The sequence below is a fragment of the Indicator indicator genome, chromosome 22, assembly GCF_027791375.1.
Source record: "Indicator indicator isolate 239-I01 chromosome 22, UM_Iind_1.1, whole genome shotgun sequence".
NCBI lineage: Eukaryota > Metazoa > Chordata > Aves > Piciformes > Indicatoridae > Indicator > Indicator indicator.
This window is the reverse complement of record NC_072031.1, coordinates 6,785,391-6,808,922: the sequence shown is the minus strand read 5'-3', so window position 1 is coordinate 6,808,922 and position 23,532 is coordinate 6,785,391. Positions and strand designations below refer to the sequence as shown.

At 41.4% G+C, this 23,532-nt stretch overlaps 1 protein-coding gene across 2 annotated transcripts in view; it reads right to left on the bottom strand.

Moving 5' to 3' along the window:
• CREBBP (CREB binding protein) overlaps positions 1-23,532 on the bottom strand; it is a 99,870-nt gene that overhangs the window by 25,862 nt on the left and 50,476 nt on the right. For both annotated transcript variants that reach the window (XM_054391340.1, XM_054391341.1), the window contains 14 exons: positions 17,243-17,485; positions 16,140-16,239; positions 15,515-15,661; positions 14,917-15,034; positions 12,088-12,280; positions 11,915-11,968; positions 10,182-10,306; positions 9,387-9,575; positions 7,649-8,065; positions 6,837-7,016; positions 6,422-6,608; positions 1,644-1,762; positions 1,270-1,509; positions 377-465 (listed from right to left, as the gene is read on the bottom strand). In XM_054391340.1, coding sequence (XP_054247315.1) covers positions 377-465; positions 1,270-1,509; positions 1,644-1,762; positions 6,422-6,608; positions 6,837-7,016; positions 7,649-8,065; positions 9,387-9,575; positions 10,182-10,306; positions 11,915-11,968; positions 12,088-12,280; positions 14,917-15,034; positions 15,515-15,661; positions 16,140-16,239; positions 17,243-17,485 — 2,401 coding nt within the window. The remainder of the gene's footprint in view (positions 1-376; positions 466-1,269; positions 1,510-1,643; positions 1,763-6,421; positions 6,609-6,836; positions 7,017-7,648; positions 8,066-9,386; positions 9,576-10,181; positions 10,307-11,914; positions 11,969-12,087; positions 12,281-14,916; positions 15,035-15,514; positions 15,662-16,139; positions 16,240-17,242; positions 17,486-23,532) is intronic.

Sequence of the window (23,532 nt, the reverse complement as noted above, 5' to 3'; positions counted from 1 at the left end):
TTTGAACACAAACCTCCATGTTTTAATAATTCTCCCAGAAGGAGGCAACATGAGTTCTTAAGTGCTGCAGGTGTGCCCTATTCTCTCTAGAATGCTCAGCTACTCATTTTGTGGAAAACATGGACAACATCTCTCCCCTCTAACCAGTGCATGGTGCAGCCTGGCTAATGGCAAGTACTTAAGTACTGCATGTATCAAGCTGCAGAGCAGGAAGCTAAAGGGTCACCTGCAAAAGGACAGCACGCAAAGAGATAAAACCAATGTTTTCCTCAGTTAGGAAGGAAAGAAGTTAATAACCCTCTTCCTCTGTATGTGCAGAGAATGCAGAGGATCTTGCTTCTTGAATAATGAATAAAACCCAAAGCTTGGGACTTACCTATTCTGGTAACTATAGTAGGCAGCATCACGAGGAATAGTACACAACTGCTTGCCATAGCAGCACAAGGTCTGTGGAGAGAACTCATACTGCAAAACAAGAGTGAGAAAAGAAGCTTTAAAATCTGATCTTGTATTCATCAAATGTTTATCAGGCAAATCTGACAGATAACAGATTATGTTTATCACACTTTTACAAGCAAAATATGTTGGCACAGCTCTCTTAATTACAATTAATAAGGTAAGTAGCTGACCTCTCTAATCATCTACTTTATTGCAAGGCACATGGAATTACAGAATATTAAGGGTTGGAAGGGTCCTCGAAAGATCATCCACTCCAAGACCCCTGCCAAAGCAGGATCACCTGGAGCAGGTCACACAGGAATGCATCCAGGTGAGTTTTAAAGTCTCCAGAGAAGGAGACTCCACAACCTTGCTGGGCAGCCTGCTCCAGTGCTCCATCACCCTCACCGTGAAGAAGCATCTCCTCACGCTGAGGTGGAACCTCCCCTCTGTTCTAGCTTGTACTCATTGTTCCTTGTCCTATCACTGAGCACCACCAGAAAGAGCCTGGCACTTTCATCTTGACACCCACACCTCAGATATTTGGAAAACAAGCAAAGCATTTTAATGTTGTTTATGACCACAAAAAGGCTTTCTCTGAAGGAGAAAAATTTGAAGGTAATAGAATAGCAGCAAGAAAGTTGTTGCCTCTTTTAGCTCTAAGGATGCTATCTATCTCTTTTAGCAGGCTTCTAACAAAGCTAAACTTCTACCATCCCTTTCATTCAGTATTTCAATTTTTAAAAAAAAGACTATCCAAATCTAATGGTTGATCTGATGAACCCAGCTAAGCTCTTTGGAAGAGCACAACTCCATCCCTGGCTTTTGTACCTTGCGCCCGCAGCAGTAGCCAAGGGATTGCATCACTGGGTCGATCTCCTGCTCAAACACCTCTGCCAGTTTAGTGCAAAACTTGTAGACCCTGGAAGTCTTGCGATTGTAGAGCCAGGCGTTGTTAAACATCAGCCAGACATCATCCACATACTGCCAGGGCTCTTGGTACTGCCCAGTATCCAGTTTGCGTTTGATAGTGGAAAGATCCATAGGATTTTTCACGATGTCGAAGTAGTCCTTCAAACAGACACAGACTCATTGATTTCCAACATGTCAACTGTTCACAATCTGTTAAAGATGTTTTGTCTTTTCCGTTCATGAGCAAAGACAAAACACAGAAATGTTTGGGTGTGTTTTCAATGCCAACTCACCGGAATCCCTAAAAGCTGGGGATCCACAGGCTGTCGAAAAGGGAGAGATTCTGGATCCTGCCGGTACAGGGCTTCAAGGGTAGGCATGAGAGCCTGGCGCAGCTCTTCAGGTTTGAAAACTGTTAAAGAAAACCAGAAAGGTTAGAAAATTTCCTTCCACATTTCCTATCCTCTTGACTCCCCTTGAAAGAATAAAGAAATATGTTAACTTAAAAATCCTAAGAATGATTTCCTGATCTACAGGCCTGATTAGAGGCAAAGCTTACAATGATGAGGCTCCTGCACAGCTTGTATGTTTACTCAACCCATAGCAGGTGACATTCCCAGGATAAGGAAATAGGAACAACTGTGGCCCATAACTGTGGCCATATTTCAGAGCATAAAAAAGAACTTACCCACACCCAAATTAATTCAATTGCTTTGACATGCATGAATCCCAGCTCTTCAGAGAAAGTGAAGGGTATTTTCCTCTCCCTCCCTTCTCCCCTTGTTTGCTACTTCCAAGCCGGGATTCCTCTAGCACAAACCACCAGAGTGGACAGGACCAGAAAGCAGCCTCTACAGAGAGTAACCAGATGTCTTGAGAGCTGGCACACGAATTTCCTGGCCATAGTATACAAACAGTCTTGGTCTGATGGACTGTTAATTGATTTTGAGAGTGTTAATACTTGCAGATTTCTATGCATCATTACAACCACTTGGCAACAGTGGCATGGCAACAGCCATGTTTCTTTCAAGAGTGGATGACAAGGATGAGAAAGGCAATGCATTTTCTGAAAAATAATGATAACTTGGAGAGCTCTTTGAACATCTCAGCAATGTAATTACATGTATTTCCTTAGGAACAGAGTCTTTAAATAGGGAAGAATGCCTGTTATTGAGAAAAGAAAGACTAAGGAAAGCAGGATAGCATCTAATATTTATCTACCTGGCTGATACGAGAATGATGCCAATAAAAGGGAGCAATTAGGAGTTCTGTTGAAGGTACTTAAATCAAGAGGGCCACAGTGACCCCTTTGAGGCTGACTGTTGCTTTTATCACTCAAATGTTATTTTGCTAAGCCTATAAATTGCTTTGGGGGACTTGCAGTTAAAAATATGTGACTTTTAAAGAGTTCCTTTTTTCCTCTTTTTTGTTTGGTGGTATTTCTGAGAGGAAGTGTTTTTGTCTCAACCACACACTGAAACTATACATAAAAATAAAGCAAGACTAGAAATCAAGTTGACACTACTTGAAACACTTCTGAAGCATTAAGCTCTCAATCTTTTTAGCCATTTGTAGATGTTGCAGCTCCTGGAAATTGCTACTCAGGATGAAAGCTGTGAAGACTATTTGAGTGTGTTGTCTCTAACTGGAAAGGGGACTGCTGTTTGTGTACACAACAGGTAAGATACCACCCAAGTCACCTAAACCATGGTAAAGGACTACACAAGGTGCCAGAAGGGCTTCTGCAAAGGTTGGCCTTACAGATACATCAAGACAGTATGTTGCTACTCCTGAAATCAGACTCATCAGACTGAAAATGAGATGAGGCAAAGAGGCCTACGCTCATTGTTTACACAAGGAACGCAACTGCGTGACCGTTTCAGTTGTTGCCACAATCACCATATCAATAAAACAGCAATTCTCTTCCACATTTATTGATACCATGTATGCAGACAGTTCCCTACGGAAGGAACCCTACCATAAACTCTCAAAGTTCTACAAACAACTACTAAAATAAGGAATTCTTGAGAACAGAAGGAAATACTAAATTCCATTCATGAGAAAAAGTATTATTGCTTCTGGAACCATCTTGCTGTGGCTCAGGTAGTTCACAGCCTGATCATTTGAATTATTTCATTTAATGAAATTTAAAGGTCAAAACACACCTTACCTTTTAATAATCTCTTCTGGCTACCTGCTTCACATTGCTCTTAGAATTTCCCCTCTACCAACATACCACTAAGCCAGAGTATCTTTCAAAATAAATCCAATCTTAACTTATGACCAAATTACAGAGATTCAGCACAACTTTTGCCAAGTTCCTTAAAATCTAATTATCTTTGCTGATAGAAGTTTACAAACTGTTTTCATTTTGAAGTTTGGGAAAAAAAGGAAAAAAAAAAACCAAGAAATAAAAATCCATTTCTTATTTCAGTCTATGACTTCATCTAAAAACATACAGGAAAGCTGCCTTCATCTTTAGCAGTACAAAAGCTGCCCTGGCTCTAAGGAACGACTGATAACAGAATGTTTGATCACAGAATCTCCCTATGCACAGATTTTACAAGGAGGTTTCTATTCTCCCCTCCACTCTTTCCCAAAATTAAATGCTCCTGGTTCTCCTCTGGCAGCTAGAAGATGTCTGTAAGGAGCTGGCATCCAGTAATCCCATTTTGTCTTGGTTGTGTGGGTGGCAAAAAAGAAAATGGGATCTTTGCCTGAATCATGATGACGTATCATCTGCCAGAAGAATACAATGCTACCTTTTCCGGTTTTTATTTCTTCCAAACAGGAGCTGAGAGGAGAAAATGAAGACACCCAAATACATCCCACCTCACCCCCAAACTCAGCCCCTGCAGGGAAGAAAGCAGTAAAACTTTCTTGAAGGTCCAACTACAGCAGCCATCCTCAATGAGAAGAGGAGCTACCCAAATGAGTATTGTACTGTTTCTTTTGAGAAGATTGCAAGGGAAGAGGCAAGGAACCAAAACTCTTGCTTTCTGCTTACATTAGATTACTACAAAAAAAGAGCAAACTCAAACCAAACCCTTTGGAAGGGTTTGACTGCCTGCATTTCTGAAGGTGAAAAAGGGTGTCTGTGATTGTCCAGGAAAACCTAAACTATAAAAATATAGATGGGAGTGAATTGAGCAGAGCAGTATCTCAGCATGATCTGCTTTCTAGCCCATCTCCCTGACTGAAGTCAGGTCAGTCCAGTAAAATTAAATGAGCACAGCCAGGCTGATGTTGTTCAGTACACCATGGGTGGTACAAACAGGTGAGATTCCAACTCCACACATAATCCACCTGCCCTGAGAAAAGCAATTCTTTGGGGTCCAGATCAATCTTTTCAAACATTAAGACATCAGGCTACAATTTCCTAAATTATCTTCTAAAACACACTCCATGACACTTCTTCCCTGAGGAGCTGCAGCATGTATCTGCTATGTTTCAGGTTATTGTGGACTACACCTCAGGAGTCCAGACATGGGAAGGAAGAAGAGATTCCAATGCTTTTGTAACCCATGCAAAACTCCAGGTGATTCTCATAAGTATGTTTAAAATACAACATAACCCTTAAGCACACTTCACAGTATTTGCTCTCAAATACCTCTTGGTTTATTCAGCATTTTAATGCAAATGCTCTGTTGAAGTTGGACAAACTACTTGGTGAGAAAGCACTGCCATTGACAATTGGCTGTATGGTTGTACCTGTCCAAGCTGCACACATTCTACTACATGGTTACCTAGGGACAGTATTTTCAAAATAAAACTGTGGTACTAAATGAGGGACTGGAAATAGGTAACAACTCAGAATTAATCAGTAGTACACAATGCAGCTTCCATGGACTAATCCTGCAAGAACCTTCCTCTTTCAACCATTCACCTCCATTTCCTTGCAATCACACTCCTCCTAACCAGCAGCAGTGATTCTTTCCACAGGGAATATAACTGCTTCATAAATGCTGATCAACTTTCTACTCCCTATGCCGTATTTTGTTTGAAACAGGCTCTGCAGCACACCCACATCTGCCTGTCCCACTGTGCTATCAACTGGAAACACCAGGCACAGGAAAATGTGCTTTACAGTGTTTTTTTACAAAAAGAAAACGTTTAGTAATTAAATGCAGCTCAAGACATGTATGACCAAAATTCAAGCTGCATAAACTTTAAAAGTTTATGATGCCTTGATCACAGTCTGGAAAGCACTACCCATAATGATCTTGTAACAGTTATATGCCGTTTCCTTAGCAAGGGAAGAAAAATAAGTGATTAAATGGATCCTCACTTTTCTTTTTTTGACATTTGCAGTTTACCTTTGGTCAAAAACTAAAAACATCTCAAAAAAGCAGATGCTGAGAGACAAAGGTCTCTAAACAGCTACAGTTTTGAGTTCAAAAACTTACCTTGCAGCTGCCACAAAGCCTGCACTACGAGGGGAGTCATTTATTTTTGACTGTGTTAAGAATCTTGCTGATTTGTTTCTTACATGCCTTCCAAGGCATCATTCAAGTGCTGTAGTGCCATCAAGTTTCGTTTTGGAAAAATATGCAGTGCAGGCACAGTCACACCTAAACCTATGCTAGCACTGTAGATGAAGAGACTACTGACCTATTTCTGAGGAGAAAGCTTCCAGAGAAACACTGTGTGGAGTGAGTCCTAGAACTCAGTATGAAGATGGTGTCTGCAGCCTCTGATGGAATGTCTTTGGTTACTGAGAGCACTGGTATATAGACATAGCTCCCCTGAAAGAGCACAGCCCAGGATGTACAGGGAGAAATTTATGGACTGAATTTCTCACAGATTTGGTCCTTCTGGGCAGATACTGGAATCTGTAAGAAGATTACTGCCATCAAGACCACAATGACATGCTTTTCTCACCTGTGAATTCACCTAGTATTAAAGGGAACCCTACTTTCAAACATAAATTAGAGCACTGATCCTCCAGAGCTCCATACACTGGAACACACTTCCCCACAGGAGCTCAGACCGTGGAAAGCAAAGGGAAGGTAACGAACATAAATGTAAAGAAAGCAGAGCACAAAACAAATTTCCCTTTTCATCCACATACTTTTTTTACGGGGCTGAGATGGGGATGTGGATTGTGAAGTGGTTCCATTAGTGCCACTCTCCTCTTCCTCCTTCACATCTACTTTTACTTCAGGTTTCTTTTCTTCTATTTCCATGGGCTCCTGTTTCAGCTCTGTTCCGTCTGTTTCTTCTTTTATTTGCGAAGATCCTTGCAAATCCTCCTCCACCTTAAGAAAGGATGCAACAGGATGTACTATTACATCTCTGACCCAAACTTTAGCCACCAAAATATTCAGTGAGATTGTCAAAGCACTCTCCATCCATGGCTTTCCTCAGGACAGTTACTTTCCAGTAACTACCCTCCTCTCGCCCCTTAGCTCACCAATTCAGACACATCATTAAGTGCTTTTATATCTATCACTGCTTTCAGTTAAGCTGTATAGAATCTCATTTACCTCAGTCTTAGCTTCCACTTGTGTCTCACTAGTCTCTGGCTCAGTTTCTTCAGTTTTAACTTCTGATTTGCTTTCTAGCATTGGTGCATCTGGTCCTAGTTGCTGGGAATTCGTATCAGCACTAGCAACTGAGGCAGGGGTGGGGACCCTGTTATCAATACTAGCTGCTGCCTGGGATAGCTGTTGTAAAAACAGTACAAAAGAAAGACACTGCATATATAGAAATATTTTCCTTTACTAAAAATGAACAGCACAAAAAGACATGAGATGATACTCTAAAACAGTGCAGAACATGGATACAGGAGCTCACTGTAGCCAAGTTTTGATAACCACACATTTAATAACTCTGTTTTACAGAGAAGCCAAGGGAGAATTCTGCCCCAAAGAGGCTTCTCTTACAGAGAAAACACCTGCCCAGTGAAACACTGTACATTCCTTGAAATGTGCATTTGTCCTGACTGGATCTTTAAACAAAACAAAAAAAAATTATGCAAATCTCATGATCAGAAAAGACTGATTCTAATTAAGGTCAAACAGAACATCAGGCCCCTCATCTTTCTGCACACTGCTGTCATTTTTACTTTGAGCAGTTCAGAGTCATTCAGTACATCCCCCTCCTTCAAACAATGCTGAGAACATCTGAACACACACAGACACACACACACACAAACACATTTTACACATCTCTATCACGAACTCTTTGGTCTGAAGTAGAATCTGCTATGGACAACTATGGGCTCTACACATTCACAACAGGGAGAACTCTTGTGGAATGTCACTACAGAAGACAAACACAACTAGCTGGTACTTACTGGAGTGCCAGGTGGCTGTGCCTGCACAGATGTTGGCTGCTGCTGGGATGGCTGTGGGGTTGGCACAGACTGGGGCTGCACTGGGGTCTGGGGTTGCGGTGTGACTTGCGCCTGTGCCGCCGTCTGCCCTGTTGGTGTGCTCTGTGTCTGTGTCGCGTTGGGAACAGAACCCGGCGTCGGTGTGGGGGTCTGTCCTGAGGATGAGACTGGTGTTGATGGCTGAGTGGGTGCTGCTGGCTGAGGAGGAGTCATTCCAGTTGGTGTTTGGTGCTGAATAGGAGGCATTCCAGCAGCAGTGGACACAGGAGGTGTAGTCTGATGTAGAGGTGGCTGGGTCACTGGTGGACACGGTAACTGTCCACTCTGTGGTCCTAGCATGTTCATGGAGTTGGGAAGAGCAGCACTGGGAACCTGCCCCTGCTAGTGAGAGAGAAAGAGAGATTCTCTTACAGACATGCAAGAGAATCTCTCTTATCACAGCACTGAAATCTTCTTTAGAAGTATACAGTAAGTCTAAACACCAGATCAACCACAAACCAATGCTGCTAGTGCCATTGATTCTGCTCTGGTCTCTCTCACTGCATTCATCAGCTCTCAAAGACCTTACTCCTAGACCCAGATGTGCCATTCATGTTGTTTTACACTAATTCTACTGGTACAGAAAGGGACCCCATACCACCTCAGAGCAACACAGAAACCCACAGGCAGGCAATCTCCAAATAGTGCTGTTAGCTGGGCAAAGGTCAGGCTTTGCATACAAAATGCTTTTGAGCAAATACAGACTTTATGCCATGACTCCAGAGCAGCTCTGCTTTAAAAGACAGTTCAGCACATTTAAAGCCTGCCCCACTGCATGGTGCAAGACTTAAGAGGGTCTTGCATCAGATAACTAGTGATAAAAAGAATACCCTGCCCTTAGATGTACCTCTTACTCTTAGAAATCAATTAATAGCTTCCTGCAGATGAGATTCCAAATCTAGAACACGCTTCTATAGTGCCTGTACACAGCCAGTTTTAGTAAACTAAATGCATTAGGGAAAAAAAGTGTTCACAAAGGTAGTCAAAAAACTGAGCCAGGGCCCAAGACATTGTAGATGCTCTGTCCTGAACATATTCCAAGCTTGACTTGACAGAGCCCATAAAGTTTTGAGGCTTGGGAATGGACTAGAGAACTCTGGAGGTGCCACCTAACCTATACTACTTGGACTTCTGAGTTAAAACCCAAGCCTCTACCTGTAGGAATGCACATACTTTGGCATCATAAGCGCAGCTGCTACTTCACTGAGCACTGCTGAAGCAGAAAAAAGTTACAGCAAAAAAAAATAATTCATCTTTTTCTTCAGAAGTAGAGAGGTTAAACCAAACTTCAAAAGATCTTCCCCAACTACTTTATTGTAACTCTTGATTTAAAGTTAGCTACTCAGGTCCACACACAGACACAAGCTTATGTTCATAAATGTCTCACAAACTGACTTCTGATATTCTCCCTAAAAATCTCATTGGCAAGCATTTTTTAGGATTTAATCAGGAATTATTTGGTGTTGCCTCCAAGTTAGCACATACAGAGAGTTTATTTGGAAGATCTTATGAAGGAAGCACATGTAATCCAGGATCCCCCAGAGTCAGGGCTGACTACAATAAACGATCCATTTATAAATATGAACAAACAAACAAATTAAATGAACTAGAAGAAAATAACAAAGAGTAAATAACTCAACTATTAGACAATACATCGTACCTGTGCCACCCCGGCCTGGGCTGTTGACTGACCCATGCCCACATTGTTCACATTCATAGCCCCACTGGATGCTGGAAACTGATTCTGGGGCAGAAACTGGTTTTGGGTAGGAGCCTGACCCATCATGTTGTTGGAATGAGCTCCCATCATGTTCTGTGGCTGAGGCATTCGGGAAGGAGACATCGCCATCTGAAAATTAACACCCAAATTCAAGCCATTACCGTTTGGTATGATGTAAGAAGACGAAGGAAAACACCCTCAATGGAATCCAACCAAAAGAGAGGCCAAAACCAAAGGGAAAACCAGCTTCAGTAAACCAAATGACAGTGGGCACGTGCATAGAAAGTCAGCATTTGTTGCACGGTATCCACAAGTAAATTATTTTTTAACAGGTAAGTGTTGAAACTCCCATTTTGTTCTATGAGCTAACAGAGACAATCCAGTGGAACTGAAAATATTTCTGGTTTTCTAAAGAATAAGAGTATGTTTTCGTGGAGGAATAAAAAAGGTGCATACACTGCAAAGACACAGCTTCTGAAAGAACTATGCCCTTCCACAGGCATCTCCCGTGGAAGATGTTTATCTACCTCTCTCAAGTTTTGTTGCTTCTTTTAGAAGCTTAGAAATATTGAAAACAAATGGTTCAACAAAAGCCTGACAGACTCCACAGGCTTCTATGCAATTATCCTACAATTTACAGTTCTGCTCCATGACATGGCCTTTTCAGAGCAGCGTTCACAGCGCTGAAGGCAATCAACCCACTTGGAGAAGAAGCTGGTAACAAGAGGTACGAACCGCAGGAACGGCGCCCATGTTGTTCATCTGTACAGGGTGGTTCATTGGAGACGCTGCGCGGGGTCCCATGGGTGCTTGTGGCATCTGTACATTCCCTATGGACATGGGGTTAAACTGATTCATTCCTGCAAATGCACCCCCAAAACAACTCATTAGGAACAAGTCATCGGAATTTACATTATCACTCTACCATAAAATTCACATTTCCTATGACTGAAGTTTGACTGCCTTCTATGTCACCCTTTGACTTCACTCAAACTGCTTGGCTGAAGGGACAAAGTGCAACGTAAAAAATATTTAGAAGAATGCAAATTAAGATGAAATGTAAAATCTAAAAAAAATCTGCCCAAGATGGAGTGTGTGGATGATCTGCAAAGACAGGATGCTTTTTGTAAGTAACACCTTGAGACAGTTTCTTATTTATCTTGAAACAGCAATGTCTTACTTAGGCTTCAGGGAAATGGTTGAACTAAAGCTGATAAAAATACATCCTGCTTATATGAAAGCAGCTGCTAGCCTTCAAACTAGGACAAAAGCTAGCAATATGCTTTAAAAGCTGTTGTGTCTTTCATACAAGATATTTAATTCCTCCAAAACACCCAAACCTCTCTAACAGGAGTAAATGTGTAAATAAGTAATTATGGAGCTAGGATTGCTACCAATTTTTTCTCCTCTCAAAATGAATTTTTAAAGGATGTAACTTCTCAGAGACATTTTAAGACAAGTTTCAATTTATTACTAACATTCAATCAAGAACTAAGATAAATTGGGACATTTTTGGGAAGAAGTCAAAGCATCTAAAAACAGCAGGTTTATATTTTTCAGGAAAAGCCCCCAACATCCAGGAGGCCCCAGCAGCCACAAGAAGTGATAGCAAACCATCAGCACTAGAAACAACCTACAAGGCTTTTAACATATACTCTGCAACAGAAACCGAGAGAGGATATCACATTAGTTACAGAGATTCCAGGATTAACCTGCTAAGTTTCCAGCTCTAGGTGTATTTTTGGCTAATTAACTGATGAAAATGCCAACATCCTCCTTCCCCCTGCTGTGATGGTGTTTCAAATGAGATTATCCACTGTGCCCTTGCTCCTGCTCTGTTCTTTCTGAAAGGGCTGAATTACTTCCCAGCTACCAGCAAAGGACAAGGGGCAGTGGTTTTATACTAGAGCAGGCTAGGTTCAGATTGGACACTAGGAAGAAGTTCTTTACTATGAGGGTGATGAGATTACTTCCAGAGAAGTTGCAGACACCTCATCCCAGGAAGCGTTCAAAGCTGGATGAGGCTTTGAGCAACCTGGTCTAATAGGAAGGGCCCTTGCCAATGGCAGGGCAGTTGGAACTAGTTCATCTTGAAGGTCCCTTCCAACTCTAGCCATTCTGTGACACTATGAATCAAGCACATGCTGCCAGACCACACTGAGACAGTTCCTCTCACAGAGCAACAACAGAATCACAGAATGGTATGGGATGGAGGGCACCTCTGGAGATCATTTAGTTCAACCCCAAGAAGATAAGCAAGGCCTGTTCCCTAGTTTAGATCAGGCCTTGAGGGACATGTTTTCCTCTGGGGACCTCTTTAGCCTGTCCTGAAGAATGAACAAGAAATAATGATGCTGAAAAAGAGACTTAGTAGTTCCCTCAACCCTAAAAGGAAAGTAGAAGATAAACTTCCCCCCAACAATTATTTTGAACCCACAAATTGCAATTAGAGAGGAAAACATAGATACCTTGAGAAACCTGCATACGACTTATAGGCACAGTTGGCATGGACATAGGCCCATCTGCAACACAACAGGAGGATGGTCAGCAAAAGTGATGGAAAATGTAAACACAAGTTTAGGATGAGAGCTCAAGGACACCAGCTGTGCAGAGCTACAGCTGAAGTAGCTCCTGTACTTACTGGGTGGCCTCACAGGCTGTGCCTGGCCCATGGCAGCAGCCACCTGTGGGATACCAGGGGGCTGAGGCCCTGGAGTCTGTAAGGCTGGCTGATTCCCCAACATCCCTTGCTTATGCAGACGAGACCTCCGCTTCTCCTCTAGTTCCTTTTGTATCTTGTAGATTTTCTCTGCTAATAAATGATAGTATTCATCCTTTAAAAAAAAAAAAATCAGAAAGAAAAAAATAGTCAGGGTCAGGTCTAAGAAAGTAGCAACAGAACCTATGTGGGGTTTGTTATTTTAATGTATACACCCTGGCTGTTTAAAGAAGAAATATTTTAACAGAATTCTGACAAGCAATGAGACAGCCTCATCACTGGTTTAAGGCAGAAAGGGAAAATTAAAGCTTCCAGAAACAGATATGAAACTTGGCTTGATGGCTATCCATCAACTCTGAGTAGATTAATAGGAAGGAGAGACATGTAGGATCTCTGGTGTTTGAACAAAATCCATCCAACCGAAGAACCATCTCCTCTGGAAGCTGTGATTTTGTCTGAGCTTTGACAATTTTTAGGTATTATTTTCATAAGAAGCATTTCCACTAGCCCACAGACAAAAGAAAAGATGCCTCCAACAACATGGTTATGTTGAATAAACTTCAGGAGACAGATATTAAGGGCATATCAATTTTTACAGAAGGAAAGGAACTGCTCCTATCCTAGGGTCTGACTACTGATAGTCATTGTAGGGAATAAACAAAACCAGAAACAAAACCCCAAAGGAATGGAGGAAATAAGTGAAAAGTAGTCCACAGGCACAGACAAATGAACACTATGTCTGTACAAGATGAAAAATCCATTTTCTTCAATCCACACTGACAACTGATCCAATCAGACAGTCACGGTGCACAGCAAAGTAGACAATTCTGCTTGTCAGCAATTGCTGGACACATACTTGTCAAGAGCATGAGATTATGCACCTCTTAAGGGAAAAAAAAATTCCCTCAAAACCCTTAAGACCACATTTCTTTTGTGGGGTCCTTATGCTCTTAAGATCCAGTGTCACATGCAGCATAGGCTGAGTGATGCTTGTTCCAGTGTTACATTACCTTCATCAAAAGTAGGATTTATTACTGTAGGATTGAGTTAATTTCAGAAAACTACTCCAGGATAGGTATTCCTCACCATCGTTGTCAAGCAAGTCCAGTATTACAATAGAAAGCCTTTGTTCAGGACACTCCTCTCCTCCAAGTGCCTCGAAAATCCATTGGTGCACACATTTTCTTGTCACCAATTTAAAAGCACTACAGTCTCCTTCCTCCTCCCGCTCAAGACTCTTCACCTGGAATTTCCTACTTGTAAATGTAATGTTGTGCTACTTTCTCACTGCAAGGCTTCCTGGAAAAGGCCATGTTCCCAAGGAGCTCATACCACCAAAACAGTGTCAAGCTGCTCACAGTGATGCCTCACACTAATCTGTTCTTCAGTGTCAAAGCAGAAGGGATGCTCCTCAAAAAAGAAAGATGCAATTCCTCACAGCATCGTTAATACATTCTAAACTACTCCCTTCTTCCAAGTTTGCTGCTTGGAGCCAAATATATTAGATGAATTCCCATAAAGATTTCTGGCAATGAGACTCTGACAGCTGTTTTAAGGAATGAAGAGAAGATCCTTCTGACTATGTGTCTGGCATAGAGGTTAGGAGATTTAATTTTATATCCAGCAATCTACCATGCTCATCTTTACTAAGAAGGTATTTCAATGCCTTCTGTGTCCATGAAATTCTCATTCTCTCTGAAGCTTTCTCTAAAGGTGTGATCACACACCAGTCTTCCTGGATAAACCTCTTGGTAGCCACAAGGAGAATATGATACTGTCACTGAATGCGGCTGACACAGCAGCAGCATCACAAGTGTGGCCACTGCCTATCTGCCTCTAGGAAACAAAACCTGCATTCTATCTTCAGCTCTTCTGGGAGATGGTCTGAGAGGGAAAGACTAAGTCTTACTGGATGATTACTACCTGAAGTGCAACCAACTACTCTTTAGATACTCTTACCCTATTTAAGAAGGGACCTGAAGATTCTGACCAAGTAAAACCTCATTAGCTATGATCACTGGTGCCACTGAAATTGTCTTTACCTGGTGAAAACTTCCAGGGAGCGGATTCTTTAGGGTAGAGCTACCAGCGTCATAATGAAATGGCATCTTCAGCATGTCAATCCACAAGGGTTTGCTCCCTCTGAGTAACAGGGATTTGAACTCTTTGCAGACAGAGCAAAAATCATGGACAAGAACAGGAATTCTGCCTTGATTGCCGTATGCTATGACAAACACAGGCAAACTGACTCCTTATTATGTTGAGATGTGCAACAGCTACATGTCTTAGCCAAATCAGTCTTAGTGCTATTTAGGAGAGGAGAATTACATTCTAACAGTATGGATAAAGGGTAAGCAGTGTAACAGTCCTACAGAAACTCTCCAAGAGTAAAGAGACACTAAGGAAGTTTTGAACTATAATTTACAGAGACCTTTGGAAAGTCTGTAAGGGAACCCTCAAATACTGCAAGTGTACTCCAATCTTCATGAACATCAATCACACTTTCAGGAGGAATGCAAATAGGCCTGGGATGATGATGTCTAGTTTTTATGGAGCTCAGGGAGGTGAATTAGCTCGGAATGACATTACTCAGATGGCTTGAGAATATATAAACACTGTCATAGACAGAAGCATGACTTTCCTCATCAAGAGGATAGTGAAATGATTCTCTGTGGGTTTCATTATGCTTCTAAGATCTGTGATACTGCAGGTCTTTAACATAGACTGAAAAGCTGGACTGAAGCAACATACCCTGCTATTAGCAGATTCATACATATCTCCTTCCACTTTCCTGGCATAAGCCACCAAGTTCTCCATGCGGCGATCCTTCAGTGCTGCCGGATCAGGAGTGGGGAAGATGGCTTGGACACTGCAGGAAAGGAGAAAGAATAAAAGAAAAATTCTTCAGAGGATAAGAATAACTACATCAGTGTAGCTTTATGTTATACACCCTGGACATTCCCTTATACATCAAGTATGTGAAAGCATATAAAAATTGTTCTTATTTAAAACCCCCTTAAATCAATATTGTACTATTGCCCAAAAGATTACTGCAAATTCAATGATGAAAAAAAGATGAAGTTTAACAGTCTGGAGTCTACATATTTGTTTACTACAACAAGGTAAATTTACTAGCAACAGGAACTGATTTCATGCCCATTCCTTAATGAGCATGAAGAATGGACTGAAGAAGAGGGTTAAAGGTAACAGCTCATACTCAGTGGCCCAGCAGCAGAGAACCACTGCTGATAAGCTGAGAAGTTGTTGGCAAAGTTAACAGTAGAATCAGCGTATTGAAAATTTTTTACAAACATTCAGGCAAAACCAGGTGGTCTTGGTGAATACTTACAGTTTATGCACTAAATGATTGCGCAGGTCCTGAGTGACATGTTCATGCCATGCTTTCCTTACCCCGGTGCTAGAAGGAGGTGCAGCCGTTGGCATTGAGCTGAGGTTTCCAACATTGCCAGAATTTGTGCCATCATTCATTAGTGGGCTGAAAAGAGAAGAAAAGAAACTGTTGTGGTACAAGAACGCAGAATTTTGTTGTATGCTTGATGCCTTGAAGTGATTTATGAGTAGTTGCTTTTATCATTCTAGCTATTGCATCAAACATCCTCCAAGTGAAATTCTGGTACCAATAAACTGCAATGCCTAAAGCAGCAAAGCTCAGGAGCATACAAGGCACAGTAAGAATGATTAAGAATCACAACTGTTAAGGTATTTGTACACTTAAAAAATGCAAAATATTCTTCCTTTGAGAATTCATTCAAAACTCCTGAATATTCTCGGGCTCCTCTCTGGGGTGACAAAGTGGTAGATACAGAAACGAAATAGGAAAGAAGAGTGTAGCTATAGATAGGATTGATCATTTCCATGCCAATACAGTTAAGTTTTAAAGCATGCTCTTTATTTACATTCATAAGCATGTAAATAAATGTTTAATTGAGCAAGAACAAAAATGTGTGCATTACTTATTTGTCCCAAGGGATGTTGGAAGAGCAGTTTCAGAAATTAGACTAGCTTGCTGGTCTGTTGTTATTCCTCCTGCGGGAAGGTTCATCTGGTTGGCTCCTTTGGGACAAAAATAAACATCATTGGTATCCAGTTCACAATCCTGACAGCAACATGGTAACCCCACACTTTACTGACCCCACTGATGAATGAAATAAGCAGCACATCAGAACATTTTAATGATGACATCTGTTGGGGGTTTACATACATAGCTACCAAAGGAATCAGGCTACTTTCAGCCTGAACAATTTTTCCCTACAAAAACTAGTCTATTAAAATTTAAAATTCATAAACTCTTGAGTTCAAGGTGCTAAAAAGAATATCATTAAATTGCATAAAGAAATCAGCATTTGAGACAGAATTGTCTGCTTAGAACAGGTGAAATACTTGTTAAGCAAAAATCCTTCTAATCGTCTCAGACACGAGTAAGTTATGGGTGATATTTTAAAAGAACCTAAAACTGCTGCTATTTGGTAGAAGCAACACATTCCAAGCTTTCTAATATACAAAATGCAAATGAATGGTAGTATTTATAAATAGTTTAAGTTATTAATCAATGTGAACACAAAGTCACTACTTTGATGAAGTCAGCTACTAGACTATCTTAAAAATTAAGCACTTCAGTACATTCATTCATTGATAGAATGGTTTGGATTGGAAGGGACCTTAAAGATCATTTAGCTCCAACCACCCTGCCATAAGCAGGGACACCTTCCACTAGCCCAGGTTGCTCAAGGTATCATCCAACCTGGCCTTGAACACTTCCAGAGAGGGGGCATCCATGATGTAACTGAGCAACCTGTTCCAGTGTCTCACCACCATCACTGGAAAGAATTTCTTCCTAATCTCCAGTCTAGATCTACCCTCCTCAAGCTTAACTCCACTCCCTATCACCCTGTCACTACAAGCCCTTGCAAACAGTCCCTCCCCAACTTTCCTGGAGGCCCCTTTCACATACTAGAAGGCCACTATAAGGTCCTCCCACAGCCTTCTCTTCTCCAGGCTGAACAGCCTCAAGTTGCTTATTTCAGCACCCAAGCTTCTTAGCGTGTTTTCCACCTACCCAATGCATTAATGGTCCTCATCTGCTGATGAGCCTGGGGCTGTGCTGGCTGTTGGCCTTGGACCTGGGGCTGCAACTGTGTCTGAGGCTGGTTGCCATATGGTAGCCCAAGAGCAGCATAAGCTCGTTGCATGGAGCTGGGGTCAATTGGATTAGGATTACTTAGCGATGGAGTATTCTGCTGGCCCGTGCCAACAGAACCGATGGAATTTTGGATTCCACCAGCTGGAGAGCCTAAAAGGGCTATAAAAAAAGAGAAAGGATAAGAGAAAATTGAAAATCAGTGAGGACAAACAATAAACCAAATCATGCCAAGAATTGACAGAACATGCATAAAGTTATATGGCTTGTATTCTTCTGCCAAAGGACAGAACGACACCCGAGATGCCAAGTGGGGAAACTCAGCCTTTGATTCTACAGGACAGAAACCACCCTAGCAATTAATACATGCAGTCTACAGAGAAGTGCTGTAAATTCTGGGCAGATAAGCCCATAATTACTGCAATATACATAAAGTATAGGCTCCAATATAAAGCTAAATAGGATTTTCATGCTTGGGGACAGTAGACTAAGGGGGAGGGAAAATAAAATAATTAATTCCTCTACTTCCCTCTTTCCCATCAATCCCATTTTAGGTCAAAATATTTGGCTCCAGAACAGAGATCCTGAGTTCAGCAGAAATACTGTGTCTTTGGACACAAAGGTAATACTGAAGATCTGTTGGGAGAAATTTTCATTCCGAGCAGTCACTAGATGAATTCTCTGAAAGCCAAATTACCCTAAACCCCAAGTTATCAGAGAAAAAAAAAAAGCCCTGGTGGGTTTCAGATTGTACTGACAAAATCTAAAGTAATTTGAAGAGTCAGAAAGAAGATGAGCCTGCCACAGGGTTTGGTAAATAATTTAGATAATATTTAGGTATGCATTAACCTAAATGACCACCACAACCAACCAACCTTTCTCACTGCTCAGAAGAGTAATTTGCATTGTAAACAGGGAATGGAAACAACAGGAAAAAGTAGTTTTCACTAAACCTAGAAATGAAAAAAAGAACTGTTTTCTGGCCTTCATTTTAGCTGCCCTTCTAAGTAATAACATGTTGCATTGTGAGTGACACATGGAGCATACCCTTCACTAGAGACACTGTGTTTTGATAACCAAGACTCTGCAGAAGTAACACAGCCTCGACATTTTCCCCCTTGAGTAATTAAATATGGAATGTGCCTTACAAATTTGTGAGCTAAACACAGCAACAATAATAGCTTTTAATAAAGGCAACAAGAGCTGGTTTATTGAAATATTAGGAGAGGCACATGGTTAGGGGAAAAAAAACTATAAAATGAGGAAAACAAGCCTTCTGAGACATTAACAGCATTATCTAGGCTTTCTTAAATCCTTACCCACTATGGGAATGGAGAGAATCGCTGGAAAAAATACACACACTTTAAGCTGCCATCCACAAGAAACCACATACATTAGGAGAGCCCAGACTTTACCCTCTCCGGATGAAAATTCAATTTGATCTCATTTGCCAGAAGACTACAAATACATAGTCAGAGATCCCCCTCTCCAGAATAACCATTACCACAGAAAACATTTTTTTTTCCCCCTCCAAATATTTTCATCTCTGGGTTTACCATGGAAATCAGGCTTATATATGCTTGCACTCTGTGGACATGTTCAAAACAACTTCTGAAATCACTGATCATTTCCAAGCAAGTTTAAAAACAAAGACAGAACTTGATTGATATGCTATCAGTTTAGTTCACAAAAAAGGCATACTAAAAAGTAACTATCTGAACTTCTTGAGGGACTTGCACATAGCACTCTGGAATCTCACAATCCAACAGAAAGATGTCTTCACATGAGTGCAAGTCAAGAAATTAACCAGGCTCTAGAAAGGTTAAATAGCACAAAGCTGGTGGCACCCTGGAATTCAGAAGGCTTCAAAGGCTGCTGTGACAGCAAAGGATCGATTGAGGACCTAATAAAAATTCCAGCTTGTTAGAGAAAGGCACTTTCAGCACTAGCTGTAAATGTGGCACATCTCTGGAGATCTCTGGACCACAGGTGATGCTGAAGGTTGGCAAGAGGAGAAAGGCTTCTAGCCATCCTACTGAGGATAGCCAAGCATTTCACCATTCCTTGTGCTCTTCCAGGGGGAGAAAAAGATGGTGCTGACCTGAGGACTGCAAGCTCAGCTTGAAGCTCACACAGAAGCTAAGGCAGAGCTTGGAGAAGTCATCCACCTCTTGCCCAGGGCTTTGTGCTGAGTTTTGGCAGTGGAATTGGTTACTATGAAGCACAAAGCACAAGTTCAGCCCTTGTGTTAGGGCAACTTTGGGAACCACAACTCAGCCAATTTTAGAGGAGTCTACTTCAGCAAGACCAAATTTCCAGATCTCTACCTCTGCCCCAAGCCAAAGACTACTCATGGAAGTGCTTGGGTATGTCAGAGCTGACAGTATGAACGTCACTTCAGAAGCGACACCAGGAAGAGCAAGTCTATTCTGAGCAGAAGAAAGCCCCACTGCTTCCTCATAAAGCCACCACCTTTACTGCAAGAGGAAAGTGTAGGAAGACCACTCTGTTGATGTGTAGTTTGAAAAGACTAATGGTCTCCAAGAAGTTCCATAGCTGTGTGCATTTGTTCAAGCAGGCAAAACTCAGTAAAGCTGGGAAACAGCTGAATGGTGCTTCAACACTTCAAACTGAAGCACTGGGGGACAGACTACATTCTCAGACCCTGCAGAACACTTACACCACAGAACTGAGTGGCTCTGACTATTTGGTCTCAGCTTTTCTATCCTTTATAACTCACTATCATACTGTACTGCGTACTTTCACAACACCAGGAATACTAATTTTCTGTCTGTTCCTTGGTTTTGTATGAATGTTATCTCAGTCTGTCAAACAAGAAGATGGAGGGAGAGAGTATTAAATGTCCATACTGGCCGTATCAAGTGCAAATGCAGCCCCTTCTGTGGCAGATACCGCAGGAAATCAAGTCAATTACAATAAGCACAGCACTGAAACAAAAAAGGAGTTATCACATGAGGCCACTGCTACATGAAGCAACGCCTACTGTGATTTTTTTTTATTAACTGATGCTTCAGACACTGTTGATCTCTTGCCAGAAGCTGCAGATGTGTAGACAGCTCTGTACAGGACTGATCACATCCAAAATGCTTCAGAGACAACTGAACTCCATATGTCCCACTGTTAGAATGCTGCATGTGTTTATACATCTTAAGAGTGAAAGTTCAAACAAGCAGAAGTGAAGCAGCCCGAGAACTTTCTGAACAGCCTGATTAAACCCTCCAGATGTAATATATATGATCAAACATTCTCTCATCTACAGGATTCCTGTCTCAATGTGCAAAGAAGATAATGCTGCTACAATGAAACTGCATTTGTGTCTTCTAGATGGGAAGCTGTCCACCTAATTGGAATTTATTTCAACCCCAGGCTCTTCATGCTGCTTCAGGTATGAATGCTCAGCTCTTCTCTAACCTGACCACCCCATGGAAGCAACATTAATACATTTGTGAGAAGGCTGACTTAAATTTTCCATTTTGCTTCCAAATGCTGTAACTGAGACTCTCAGCAGCGTTCAAATGCTTTGTGCTGCAGCTCCTCACTCTGCTGGTTACATCCATTCTAGCTCCAAGTGGCTGGAGCAGAAATTCTGCTGGTGTCCTTGCCTCACCTCAGCACTAGCCTGTCCTGCATCCAGAATTCAGCAGCTACACGAAGGGTAAGTGTACATGATCCTTTAATTGAAGGCTGTACCATGAAGCAAATCATGGGGTAAGGAAAGATTTTTATAAGCAACTTAAAGGTAGGAAGTGTCAGTATTAAACTGCATCAATGCCATTTTAATTTTTATTTAAGTTAAGCATTAAACTAAAAGCTTTCACAGCATCATGAGTCAGTGAAGGGAGGAACTTCTCAATCCCTGGGCTACCCAACTGTGATCACTCTGAGCTGGTAGGTCACCATGATGCACGATTTCCAACACTTGGAAAAAAAAAAAGACACGTTTTGTTTCTAGATTTTACAGACAGTTACAGCAAGACTTGACCAAACTGGATTTCACTTCCAGTTTTCCCAGGAAATGAGCGCTGTAGCTAAGAAGTTGCTGCCTACTCTTCCAAGCATGTTTCCCTGCACACCAACATACCCCTTCCTTCTCTACAAAGGATTAACTCCCAAATGCTCCACATCCAGAAAACTAGCTCTGTGCTCACACCTCCACCTCCCAGTCTCACTCGGCTGGATCAGGGATCCCAAAGACTTTCTGGTGACCCTGGAGCGAAGCACATCAAGTATCGCATGAGGACAACCCAGGTCACAATGAACAGTGAACACAGCACATTTATCACCAGCTGTAGGGCTGCAAGGGGAAGCACAGCCAGTAGCTGTTTGGTGGTACAATACACCACAGCAACAGGAGAATTAAGAAGCTCAAGCATGTGCTCAAGATGGATCTTTAGAAAGACAGCTGTTATGATAGAGCTATAAAACTAAGAAATGTATGAATTGCCGTTTGCAAGAGTTTAGAACTCAAATTGTGGCAGCCTCAGCAGGGAGCAAGAACTTCCTACAAAAACAATCTTCCAACCCCAAAACATTTCAGTCATTGGCCTATTCTAAAGAGGAGTCTGATGTTTTAGCATGTGCAAAGTAACCTTTGTTTGGTGGCTTTCCTCTACTCCTCCTCCTGTATATGTGGTATATACAATAAGAGCCATGTGGAGTGTTAAACTTGTCCCAACGCGTCCTATTAACAAGTCCCATTACTATAAACAATTACAGTAAAAGACTGTTCAAGATTACTTTTAATAACCACAAAAAACAATACACATGAAACCTGGAACAGATATTTCTTGCAAAGAAGGTTTGAAAGCCCAGCAGAGATACAGCAGGGCTCAAAACGTCAATGGTGAAAGAGATATGAGCATGGGAAGGGAGATTCAAGACTCAGACCCTTTATGACCATCATGTGGTTTTCATTCTGTAAGGACAACAGCCTGACATGACTAACGAGGGGTGTTAGACTTCACAGTGCTTCTTTCCCTTCTAAATGTTCTCATCATATTCCGCTATATGCAGAAATGCTCCACCTCTGTTTAGTAGAAGCCACAATTATTTACTCCTAAGGCAGCCAACATTTCCGTCAAGTCTTAAACTAATCTAGTTCAGATTAGTTTTCACCTCATCAGGTACAGTGTTTCCAAGTCCACACATTAATGTCCTTCATTTCACAGTTTCTGAATGCCTAAAATGGAGCAACCTTTATAACATATCTAAACAAATGTTCATCTTCCACCTTCAAACAAACCACGAGGTGCTACATGTATGACTCAGAGACATAATCCAGAACAAAGAACCTTGCACCTCAGCACACTGAGCTGCCAATTTTCATGCTTATTACCACTGGATTGATTAATTCAATAGAAGTCTCCACCCATGTAACAGGAGAGCCAGACTCTGAACTTATCCACTGTAATTCTGTTGCATTCAAACAACATCCTATTTGATCCCAGAACAAAATTGCTTTTAAGGACTGTTTTTGTTCAAGTGCCTTCTCTTCTGAAGGAATGACTGAAGTTACATTAACGATATAAAAACAAACACCACAAACTTTTCTACAGCAGCCTGTGTTGAAAAAAAACCACAATTCTGTTGTGCTCAATGTTGTTAGAACTTTGATAACCACTGTGTAATAAGGATGCTATGCACAAATCGACCATGTCAGTAAAAAGAAAAGCTTTCAACACATTTTTAGAAGGCCAAACGTTAACTAATCACTTGTAACAAATCACTACTTTCAACACACAAGATGTATCTTGTTTACAAGGTGAAGCTTGGTAAAACAAACCCCAAATTCTTACCTCCAAATAGCTCTTATATTTATAATTTTTGTTCACTTCTGGAGGGAAAAACCACCCTCCTGAAACTGTAATGAGAGCATCCTCAATGGATTACTTGGACAGCCTTACCAGCTAGTTTCTCCTCTGCCTTAATCCCACCTAACCTGGGAGCTCTTCTCTATCCTCCAAAGTATGTTAGTGCTCCTCACCGCAGTCTCAGCCTAAATGGAAATTAGGGGAGTGCTTCCAACAATTCAAATGTACAAGATTTACAAGTCCTCCAGCTATTTTCTGCTTTTTAACCCTTATTTAAACATACTTCAGCATAACATTACTTAGACTTGTAGAGCGGCTGCATGAATGCTGTAAAATGTTCTACCTTGGCATCTCTTCAAAGGATTTTGGTGAGAAGCA